At 45.3% G+C, this 12050-nt stretch overlaps 1 protein-coding gene across 1 annotated transcript; it reads right to left on the bottom strand.

Annotated features, from left to right (window-relative positions):
* Window positions 1–8335: 8335 nt before the first annotated feature.
* LOC119021655 (E3 SUMO-protein ligase ZBED1-like) lies at window positions 8336–11283 on the bottom strand. Its single transcript, XM_037102071.1, has 2 exons — window positions 9583–11283; window positions 8336–9187 (listed from the first exon to the last, which is right to left on the bottom strand). Exons 1-2 carry the CDS (start codon window positions 10445–10447, stop codon window positions 8646–8648), a joined length of 1407 nt encoding a protein of 468 aa, XP_036957966.1. The 5' UTR covers window positions 10448–11283; the 3' UTR covers window positions 8336–8645.
* Between the last annotated feature and the right edge of the window lie 767 nt (window positions 11284–12050).

The raw sequence follows: 12050 nt of genomic DNA, 5'->3' as shown, positions 1-12050 counted from the left end.
GCTATGGCCTACAACCTGCTGTGGTTTGGTGTTTGCTGCCTGAAATACATATAGAAATGCACACACACACACCCACATTATGTTCCTTTCAGGTTGTTTAGTTAAATAAATACTGAAATCGTCTCAGAGCTCTGTGTGTCTCCTCTCCTTTGTTTCAGCCTGAGAGCCAGGGTTGTAACAAATGGGGGCTCGTCCGGGATTCTGAAAGCCTGGATAGTATGGTGGCTTGGTAGGTTTCAGCTGGGTGGTGTTGTTGGCTTCATCAGTGGTCTGTTGTGGTGAGTACCAAAAGCTGATGTTGTTGCTGCAGCCTGCGGAAAGCATTTGTTTGGGGAGAGGTTTTCACATCTCTGTGGAAATGTGTGTTGGGTCAGTGTGTGATGAGGTTGTAGGCTCAGGATTTGGTGTTGCTAACCTGCCTGCATTTTGTTGCCCTTAATCATTGTGGTGCTTTGAAACAGCCTAAGTTAGTGGAACTACTTTTCCGGTAAGCATAAGAACGACCTCCACCTGTGAGCTCGTTGTTTATTGTTTTAGTTTGTTATTTTTGTGCACTAGCGTGGCCACAGCAACTTTTGCTTTGGGTACACCTCCGTGACTGTCCAGGTGGGCTGCTATTTTGATAGGCCGGGTCATTGGGCTCTGTGTTTCAATTTCCCACCAATGCTAGTGCATGAAGACTAGGGTTGAGAGAGTCAGCTAGCTTCCTGGTTAGGTAGTCAGCTAGGGGAAACGATGTTCCACATTTTTGCTGTTGCCCTGGGTTAAGGGGAATTTGTCCAAGTGTTGTGCTGTGCAGGTTAGTCTAACTTGAGTTTTGCCAGGGAAAATTTTTTTTGTATGGGTGTTTTTTTTTCCTTTTGAGTTTGGTTGCTGTGGGGTGAACCATGTCTGCTGTTGATTTTTTGCAGAATCCCAGGGAGGATCTGTTAAACACCTTCACTAAGGAGCAGTTATTCAAGGTGGCTGACTATTTTGCTGTGGAAATCCCTAGTAAGGCCCTCAAGGACTGTATCTTGAGTACAATTAAGGATCATTTGGTGCAGTTGGGGGTGTTGCCTGCTGCTGTTGAAAGCGGTGATGCTGTAAATGCATCAACTCCTACCTTAACTACTGTTTTTCCCCAGGTCAGTCCCCCAGAGCAGTCTTTGAAATTTGTGCGGCCTGTGGTTGGCATGTCTTTGTCTTTTGAGCAACAAAAAGAGTTGTTGACCCTGCAGCATAAATTGGAAATGGAACGGGAGGAAAAGGCTCAGGAGAGGGCCCAGGTTCTTCGTGCTCAGGCACACGGTGTTGAACTGGAGAAACTGAAATGCACCGCCAAGATACGTGAGGCTGAATTACTTCAGCAGAGGGAACAGCAACAAGTTGAACGTTACAAGCTAGATTTGTTAAAGGAGGGTAAGATGGTTAATCCAGCGTCGGGTAACATGGGAGTCCATGGAGCTGGTGGGTCTCCGTATTTTGATGTGTCTTCATGTTTAAGGTTGGTGCCAAAATTTTCAGAGCGGGACCCTGACACTTTTTTCTTACTCTTTGAGCGGTTAGCCAGAAACAGGAATTGGAGTGATTCAGAGCAGACCTTGCTGCTCCAGTGTGTGTTTACGGGGAAGGCCCAGGAAGCCTATGCTGCTTTATCAATGTCAGACAGTGAAAACTATCTGATGGTCAAACAGGCCATGTTAAAGGCTTATGAATTGGTACCGGAGGCATATCGGCAGAAGTTCAGGGGCGTCCGGAGGCAGGACCGGGAAACATACGTTGAATTTGCACGTGAACTGTCTACTCTTTTTGGCCGTTGGCGGCTGGCCTCTGAGGTTAAGACCTTTTGAACAACTGTGTGAACTGGTTTTGGTGGAACAATTCAGAGAAACCCTTCCCGAGAACCTGACCACTTATCTGAGTGAGAGGAGTGCTCAAACTTTAGCTGAGGCTGCTGTTTTAGCCGATGAGTATGCTCTGACGCATAAAGTCTGGGGGGAAAATGGACGTAAGGGCGGAGCTAGTGGTTATCTCAGGAGTTCAGGGAGTGACTCTCCTGGTTTCAAACCAGCTAGCCATGTTGGCAAATGGGATTCTAGTCGAACTTGTAACTATTGTTTGGGAAATGGTCACTGGAAAGCTGACTGTCCTGTTTTAAGGTCCAAACACAAGTCCCACACAGGTTACCGTCCTGTTAAACCTGCAGCCTTAGTTGCTCCTGTGCGAGGGACAGTGAACGTGCTGCGTGAGAAGGCTGAGGCCATCGCTGCAGTACAGCAGCACACTAAGCCTGTTGCACTGGTTTCCAGCCTCTGATTTGAGGAGCCGTTGTGTCCCTCTGAGAAATCTGTTGTGAACCCTTCAGAGAAAAAACACAACCTTGACAAGGTTGAAGATATTGATCCGGGTTATCGAAAACATGTGAGTGAGGGGGTTGTTTCTTTGGTTGGGGGTGAGGAAAAAGTTCCAGTCAAAATCCTGAGAGATTCTGGTGCTCTGGACTCGTTCATTGTAGCCTCTGTATTGCCATTTTCAACAGACACTGCCACTGGAGACTCTGTGCTGGTGAAAGGTATGGGGTTGAATGTGTTTCCAGTGCCTTTGCATAGGGTTGTCATCTTTTCAGATCTGGTTAAAGGGGAGGTGTCTTTGGCAGTGCGGCTGGCTCTTCCAGTTCAAGGGGTGCAGGTGATTTTGGGGAATGATCTGATCAATGGTCCATTTCCTGAGTCTCCTCACTCATTAGTTGTCACCTCTTTGCCAGCTCTTGGCCCGGTGGAGGTTGAGTGTGAGGAATTCAAACAGATTTTTCCAGCGTGTGTGGTCACAAGATCACAGACACTAAACAAAAATGACTTGGTGGTTAAAGACAAGAATGTTCCACATGTCCAATTTCCTTTACCTGCCTTTCCATTCTCTGTCTCAAAAGCTGAGCTGGTAAAGGAGCAGCAGAGGGATCCTGCTCTGATAGAGCTGCTCCAGCAGGCGCGTCCAGTGGAGGAGATGGAGAGTGTGGCGCAGGGGTATTTCTTTGAAGATGACATGTTGGTGAGGAAATGGTTGCCCCAGGGCGAAAGGTTTGTCGGTGACGCCATTTACCAAATTGTGGTTCCATCTGGACTGAGGGCTGGCATATTGAAAACTGCTCATGATATGGGACATGTGGGGGTTAAAAAGACCTATGACAAGGTTTTGCGGTATTTTTATTGGCCTCGGCTGAAGAAAGACATCGCTGCCTATATTAAAACATGCCATACTTGTCAGCTCACAGGTAAACCAAACCAGGGCATTAAGCCAGCTCCTTTGCATCCTATAGCAGTTGCAAATCAACCATTTGAACATGTGTTAATTGATTGTGTTGGCCCACTACCCAAGTCTAAGTCTGGAAGTTTGTATCTTTTTACAGTGCTGTGTCAGACAACTCGTTATCCGGCTGCTTTTCCCTTGCGCAACATAACGACAAAGTCAGTGTTGAAAGCTTTGACACAGTTCATGTCTGTTTTTGGTATTCCTAAGGTGATTCAAAGCGATCAGGGAACCAATTTTACATCAAAGGTGTTTGCAGATACGCTGGGAAAGCTTCATATTAAACACATCCAGTCAACTGCTTATCATCCGGAGAGTCAGGGGGCCATTGAACGCTTTCATCAAACTCTCAAGTCACTCTTGCGCTCATATTGTACTGAGTTGGGTCGTGATTGGGAGGAAGGACTGCCATGGCTAATGCTGGCGGCTCGTGAGGTCACACAAGAGAGCACTGGTTTTAGCCCAAATGACCTTGTGTTTGGTCACACAGTTCGTGGTCCTTTGGCTGTGTTACAGTCTGATTGGAAGAAATCTCCTCCTCCGGAAGAACTAACAGATTATGTAAATGGGTTCAAGAGACGGTTGTATGAGTCAGTAAAGATGGCAAAACTAAATTTAGAAAAGGCTCAAGATAAGATGAAGCGACTGTATGATCACCGAGCTGAGGTGCATGTCTTTTGCTCCAGTGATCAGGTCCTAGCCAGCCTCCCGGTGGTGGGATCTCCTTTTCAGGCTAGGTTTGGGGGGCCTTATTCTATTGTTCGACAGGTTACAGATTTAAATTATCTGATTTCCACTCCTGACAGACGGAAGACTACCCAATTGTGTCACGTTAATATGTTGAAACCCTATTTTCCACATACTAGTGGGGGGGAAGTGAAGCCGGTGGCTTTGGTGTCTTCAGTGGGGGATGTGGTCTCTCCATCCTTGGATGATGGAGAGGAGAAGATTGAGAGTCCAGATGTTGGTGTGTTGCAGGGCAGGCTTAAAAATTCAGAGTCCCTGAGAAATTTGGAAAGATTGTTGGGACATTTGCCGACAGCACAGAGGAAGGAGCTGTCTGATCTCATTTTGTCATTTCCTGTTTTGTTCTCAGACACTCCTACAAGGACACACCTCATAGAGCACGATATTGAGGTGGGCGATGCGGCGCCAATTCGTCAGAGGTTTTACCGGTTCCCTCAGGAGAAACAAACTCGGCTAGAGGCAGAGGTGAAATACATGTTAGAGCATAAAATTGCTGAACCGTCCTGCTCTAGCTGGGCTTCTCTGTGTGTGCTGGTTAGTAAACCTGATAAAACTTTCAGACCCTGCACTGATTTTCGTAAAGTAAATAACATCACAAAGCCAGACTCTTATCCACTTCCACACATGGAGGATTGTGTAGATCAGGTGGGCACTGCAAAATATGTCAGCAAATTTTATCTTTTAAAGGGGTATTGGCAAGTGCCATTGTCAAAACGTGCTCAAGAAATTGCTGCGTTCATAACATCTTCAGGCCTTTACTCCTACACTGTCATGCCATTTGGCTTAAGAAATGCCCCTGCCACCTTTCAACGGCTAATGAACCAAGTGGTAGCAGGTTTAAAGGGGTGTGCAGTATACTTGGATGATGTTGTCATTTACAGTGAAACCTGGGTAGAGCATGTTGATCAGATCCGTGCTTTGTTTGAGCGGTTGGCTTGGGCAAACCTGACCATTAACCTAGCAAAGTGTGAGTTTGCTCAAGGTACAGTGACTTATTTGGGAAAGGTCGTTGGCCAGGGTCAGGTGCGTCCGGTTAGAGCTAAAGTCATAGCCATTGATCAGTTTCCAACTCCCACCACTAAGAAAGAGCTGATGCGGTTTCTGGGTATGGTAGGTTACTACCGAGGATTTTGCAAGAATTTCTCCTCGGTAGTTGCACCTCTTACTAAGCTCCTGAGTTCGAAGGTTAAATTTGACTGGTCCTCTCGGTGTCACCGTGCTTTTGTGAATGTTAAAAATCTGATTTCCTCTGCTCCTGTCTTGGCAGCTCCCCGGTTAGGTGATCCTTTCCACCTTCAGGTCGATGCCAGCAATTTGGGGGCTGGAGCAGCACTTCTGCAGGCTGGTCCTGATGGTATTGACCATCCAGTCGGGTTTTTCTCCAGAAAATTAAATTCTTATCAGTTGAATCACTCCATTGTTGAAAAAGAGGCCCTGGCCCTTATTTGGGCCCTGCAACATTTTGAAGTGTATGTTGGTGGAGGTAGAACCGTAGTAGTTTATACTGACCATAACCCGCTAACGTTCCTGCACTCATTACAAAATCCAAATCAGCGTCTGATAAGGTGGTGCTTGTTTTTACAGCCCTTTAACCTAGATATTCGTCATATCAAAGGGTCAGAGAATATTGTTGCTGATGCCCTGTCACATGCTCTGGCTTAAGTAGACAGTGTCCATTTATTCTTTCAGCTGAGCCTCTCTCCCCACTCTTAATTTGCTTCTTAGGTACCAAAGTTGCTGAGTTGGAGGGGATCGAGGGAGCAGTTTGGATTGTACTTGTATTGCTGTATTGTATGTTGTGTCTTCTGTGTTTTACAGGACAGGACTCACTTTAGTTTCTCAGATACCCTTTGGCTCCTCTTTTTATGGGGGGGGATGTGACGGCCCTGTTGAGCATCTGCTTGTCTTCTCAGTGCCTTCCAGGAGAACCAGGAAGCAGTGGGCCGTCCTAAGCAGACCACACCTTAGGGTGTGGCATCACTGATAAAAGGCTGCCTCAGTCAGTCTGCTCTCTCTCTGGTGGCTGAGCAGCTGACTGCTGCTATGGCCTACAACCTGCTGTGGTTTGGTGTTTGTTGCATTAAATACATATAGAAATGCACACACACACACCCACACACTACATTTGATACAACACACACCCACATTATGTTCTTTTCGGGTTGTTTAGTTAAATACTGAAATTGTCTCAGAGCTCTGTGTGTCTCCTCTCCTTTGTTTCAACCTGAGAGCCAGGGTTGTAACAATGAACACTAAATATGACATGACATCATAACAGGGAGTCCAGCTGTGACAAGCCATTGTAGCTCTAGTTAATGATGCATAGCATAGGCCTGTTGTCTAGGCCAATGTAATGGCAACTGACACTATAGGCATTTGTTGCAAGAACACCCTTTTAAAAGCCTATCTGAAATGATCTGACCCATGTTATTTATTAGCCTATAATTGTGTCTCTGCCAGGCTTAAATCTTGTGCTTTTGTAGAAGTTGCTTTAGGCCTATTTAAAGTTGGTGCTTTGAGTAAATTATTATTTGGGCTATTTCATTTCCCTTCAGAATCAGAAGAAGGCTATGTGTTAACCTGGTCTGACTCACATCTTGAACACAGAAGTACTTAGTACTATTTATTAGCTCACTCCCCTTCCTATAAGTTAGATTAATCAAAATATATGGGCACAAAATATTGTTGAGGATATAAGATAACATTTGTGTAGTTTGACTACATATACAGCCACTCATCCACTCCCTTCTTATCTTCTTCTCTTGTGGTTCTTCTGTGTCCGGTGTCTCCGTAGCTCTGTCGCCGTGTGTCATTTTATCCACTTGCTTCTGGAGCATATTTACAGCCGCCTGCTTGGTGACTGTGTCAAAATAACGGTCTTTGTACCTAGGGTCAAGAATCGTTGCCAAGTAGTAAAGCGCTTCCAGCTTCCAGTAGAGTGTTCTTTGCTGTGTGGACCCCACAGTCTGTGTCTGCTGCCTTGCTCAGGTTTCATTGCCAGAACAGAGGGAATCACGTCCGCAGTAGTAGCCAAATGTGAGCTGATGTCCTTCGTTAATTGTTCAAATGGGTTGAGAAGCGTGGTCATGTTTTCAACGAGGCCCCACTGATATGCGCAGAAACAAGCAGGCAGCTCATGATCTGCACCATACACACCAAGCAGTGCGCGCTTCTGATCCAGTAGACTTTTCATCATATCAAAAGTACTGTTCCACCTGGTTGTGACATCTTGCTGTAGCATCTTGGTTTTCATGCCCAACTCTTGCTGTATGTCTCTCAGCCGACAGGTGGCGAGGTGAGAGTGGCGAAAATGTCCAACTATATTCCTTCCAATAGCCCAGGGGTCGGCAACCTTTTTGACTCAGAGAGCCATGAAAGCAAAATATTTGGAAATTTATTTCAGTGAGAGCCATATAATGTATTTTAAGACTGAATTCAACTAAATGGGTATAATAAGCCTCTGAATTTATTCTTTTAAATAATGTTGTTATAATACTCACCATTAATGTGACTTCTGGTGCTGCATGGATTTGCTGATGGCTTTGTAGTCTGGTTGGTACTTGGTGAGGTTTAGCTTCATGCAAGCGTTGAGGCTTTCATCCGTTAAACGTGATCGTAGGTTGGACTTGATGTTTTTAAGATGTGAGAATGACTGCTCACATGCATACGTAGATCCAAACATGGTCAATACAGCAATACTCACACGCTGCAGTGTTTGGTATGTGACAGGAAGCGCGTTCCAAGTTTTGATAATCAGCTGGTCTTCGGGTTGAAGTTTTTTCATTTCTGTCCACATGTGCTTGCTCGCCAACTCTGCTTTCTGTCGTCCGATTCTTTCCAAATCTTCATTCAGCGACTTGAACTTATTCACCCACATGTCTGAGGCCTTCAGGTCAGCCACTTCTGCTTCGAAATCTCTGACAGAGACACCAGGAATGTAACTCAGGTCGCCTGTGTTCAGTGAACACTCGTTTGGATGGGCGATGAACTTAAAAAGACAACTGTGCTCACGAAATTCTCCAAAGCGTGCTTTGAACGACTGTAGGAGACTGGATGTGAAGCCAGCTAGCTGGTGGAGATCAAAGTTTTGAGTGGGCTCACTTGCTGTGCATGCATCTTTAAATTGTCTCAGGTTTTCAAAATGTAGTCAACGACCTGTTTCAAGATCCATGATGAAGAGCTCCAGCTTGTTTTCAAAAGCAAACACGGCTTGTTGAAGGGACAACACTGTATTTCCAATGCCTTGCATTTTCACGTTGAGCTGGTTCAGATGTTCAGTCATATCCACGAGATAGTAAAACTTGAGGAGCCACTTGGTTTCGGCTAGCTCAGGATGCTCGATGCCTTTCATTTCAAGGAAAGTTCGGATTTCGTTCAGGCAAGCTGCCAAACGGCTACCTTCCCTCTTGACAACCAACGCACATTGCTGTGCAAAAGCAGACCGTGATAGTTATTTCCAACTTCATCCAGCAGTGTTTTAAACTGGCGATCATTTAAGGCTCGAGCAACAATAAAGTTGATCACACGAATGACCAGCGACATTACTTCGCCAAGCTGCCCATCACACATCTGAGCACAAAGTGCCTCCTGGTGTAGAATGCAGTGGAAACTTAGGATGGGTCTATTTTCATGTTCACGGAGAAGCGCCAAAAATCCTTTGTTTTTCCCCACCATACACAGAGCACCATCAGTACACACTGAGAGAAGTTTATCCATAGGTAGATTTTTTTTCTTGAGCGAACTCCATGCCAGGACCTCCGAGTTAACAGTGACAGTACCGGTTTCAGGTAGGAGATGGTTACTACTTGCTCACCTGAGAGGGCATCTGTAAACTCCAGCAGGGGACTAAGTGCTTTGCTCACTGATTCTAGCACATCAACATCTTGCCATGTTGGTAGGAGATGCCTGCGCTTCTTGTCAGCACCTAGCACATGACGAATGGCCTTTTCTTGTTCAACAAACCTCTTTATCATGCGCTGTCTTGAGCCCCATCTTGTTGGTGATTCTGTGATGAGTTTATGCTCTGGGAGCTTCATCTGATTTTGAGCATCAGCCAGTCCTTTTTTCAAATTCCAGCTATTGGAAAAGGCTGCAACCACCTTCTTGCAGACACCAATGGCTCTGTCTATCCTTGCATCACGCATGCTCCTCTCTGGAAAAAATTTAAAAGGGTACATCATTGCCATGAACTGCGCAACAGTGCCATGTAGGCAATGTTGGCCTTATACTGCCATACATTGCAATTTGAAATACCAGTTAATTTCATATATTGTCATATTAGCCTATCCAATAACAAAGCTTATAATATCAAATTATATTTTCTTGAACTGCGTGCTGCAGCTGTGCGTGTGTGAGCAAGAAGAGGGATAAAGAGAATGACGGTGCTTTTTAAAAGATGTCAATTGTGTGACGCCCACTTTATCACTTTATCATGGATATTACTGATATTCTCAGTCTAACGTGTATTTACTCTCGCCCAAATTGCTCGCACTCTAGAGCCCTGACTGTTTAACTGCATTGAATAAGAAGATTGACATTTGAACTCACCGATTGCAATATGAAGCCGGTGCCCAAAGCACGGTAGCCTTTTCCAGTCATTGATTCTGAGTGCACTGACGACGTTTGCGCCGCTGTCGGTGGTCATGCAGACCATGTCCTGTTCACTCAGCGACCATGATGCGAGGGCATCTTTCAGACCAAGGGCAATGATTTCTCCTGTGTGGGCATCTGGGAAATAGGACGTTTGCAAACAGTAGCTCCGAAGTTTCCACGATTCATCAATGAAATGCACGGTCAGAGAGAGGTATGGCTCCGATGTTCTGCTAGACCATAAATCGGTTGTTGTTGCGAAGTGTTTCACCTCTTGCACTTCACTCATCACAGCTTTACGAGTTTTATCATAGAGGGTGGTGAGAGCGGTTCCGCTGAAATATTTTCTACTTGGCACTGTGTATCGCGCGTCTAGGACATTCAAAAGTTCAATGAAACTTTTTCCCTCCACCAACTGCATCGGCAACATCTCTTTGGCTATGAATTTGGTGATAGCATTGGTTATGTCTTGCCATCGTTGACTTTTTCTGTCATACGGCACTTTTCTGCTGAATGACTCAGCGAGGGTTTGTTGGGTGTGCTGAACAGCTGGCCTACTTGGTTTATCTTGAGCTGCAGAGTCTCGAAGTTTCTCGTATTCTTCATACTCTTTACTGTGGTTGGTGCGGAGGTGGTGAAAGAGATTCGTTGTGGAGCTTTGTTTAACGGCGATAGCTTTCCGACAGATTTTGCATATGACGGTGTTTTGACCAACGTCAGTCTTTTCGAAACCAAACCATTTCCATGCCAGAGAAGTAGACCCACGTCTCGGCACTAAATCCTCTGAAGTTGCGTCAGGGACTGTACCTGCCTCCACCTGCATTTTCCACAACTACGCTGCTGACCTGTTGCAAGGCTTCTCGCGAGAGAGGTCATGTGACTTTCTTACAGGACTTGAGCGTGGCTGAGTCGTGCTGTGTTTTTTATGGAGCGCCGCTGCTCTGTAATGTGAAGTGTGGACGTGCGTTTCATTGGTTTTGGCGAACTAATTTAAATACTCGATAATGTAAATTTGCACATCGTTAAAACAACAATCACGATCCTATCGCAGACGATATATATCGCCCACCCCTGTCTTGTATCCGTTTGATTATCTTGTCTTTGTTCGGAAGATCATCAAAAAGTTCATTGGCTACATCCAGCATGAACGTTTTAGCATACTCGCCATCTGTGAATGGTTTTCCGTTCCTCACTATTGCTAAAGATCCAGCAAAGCTAGCAGAATTATAGTCACCTTGTCGGGTCCATACACGGAGTTGCTGCTGGCTAGCTTGCAGCCTGCTCAGTAGCTCTTGGCACGCTTTCTTTCTACTTTCTCCCGCAGGGTATTTTGATGCAAAGGTAGCATGGCGTGTGTTGAAGTGCCGCTGTACATTCGACCGTTTCTTCGATGCAATTTTGTCATTGCAAATTAGACACACCGCAGAACCTTCTCTCTCCACAAAGGCGAATTCTTCGGTCCACTTGTCCTGAAATGTACGATACTCCTCATTTTTTTTTCTTTTCGCCATCTTCTTCGTTGAAGGGTTAGCTTTGAGCTAATGACGGCGCAGACTGATTCAAAAGGGGGCGTTTACCTGTTTACCCAGCAACGGCCAACGTAGGCTGTTATAATCCATTTAAATTATGGACAATTGCTCCTGCAGCCAACTGCAGCCCTGAACAGGACATGAGCAGTGGAAAATAGATGGATGGATTAAAACAAGTGAGAATATTTTGTTTTATCTTAGAGCCATATGCAATCATCAAAAGAGCCACACCTGGCTCGCGAGCCATACGTTCCCGACCCCTGCAATAGCCAGACAGTCAAAGATGCTTCACTGGCTTAACACTCCATCATGCACTGCTAGCTGCAGCGTATGCGCCATGCAGCCCAGGCTTTTAACGCCACACTCGTCCACTGCCTTCTGCATATTCTGTGCATTGTTGTGAAGCACAACGTGCACATTGTCTTTTTAATTTTCCACTGAGCAAACATGCAGTCAAATGCACTAGTGATGGCAGCCACCGTATGCAATCCTGCAAACTCTTGTGCACACAAAACAGCTCTCTTCATTCCAAAGCTGTCATCAATCCACTGAGCAGTAAGACTCAACATACTCATCTGACTTACGTCCAGACTCCATATATCCGTAGTGAAGCTAATGTCTGTCACATTGTCCAACAGTTTGTGGATATGTGTAAAATTCATTTTCCATATTGAATTCAGATATTTGTACTAAACTACTGTTACACTCTTCAAAGGTCCATTATGAATGAAAAGTGTGTTTTTTGATAAAGACAGGAAGAGAGGCTTTAGGCTCCAACTGTCCAGTCAACAAGCTTAATGTTTTTCTATGAACTGACGTCACTGAGCTACATGGACAGAGTTTATGTCCTGTTGACAGAATCAGTGTTAAAGCAGTAATGTTGATGGCAGACGTATT

The sequence above is a fragment of the Acanthopagrus latus genome, chromosome 6 (genome assembly GCF_904848185.1).
Source record: "Acanthopagrus latus isolate v.2019 chromosome 6, fAcaLat1.1, whole genome shotgun sequence".
In the NCBI taxonomy this organism is placed as follows: Eukaryota; Metazoa; Chordata; class Actinopteri; order Spariformes; family Sparidae; genus Acanthopagrus; species Acanthopagrus latus.
Note: the sequence above shows the minus strand (reverse complement) of the source record. Positions and strands in the feature narration are given on the sequence as shown.

Bases quoted from the DNA above. Each gene is read 5' to 3' on its own strand.
- LOC119021655 (XM_037102071.1), bottom strand. From the start codon at position 10,447: ATGCAGGTGGAGGCAGGTACAGTCCCTGACGCAACTTCAGAGGATTTA. The intron at 9,188-9,582 runs GTGAGTTCAAAT...AATTTTTTCCAG, and splicing joins CCGGCTTCATATTGCAATCG to AGAGGAGCATGCGTGATGCA.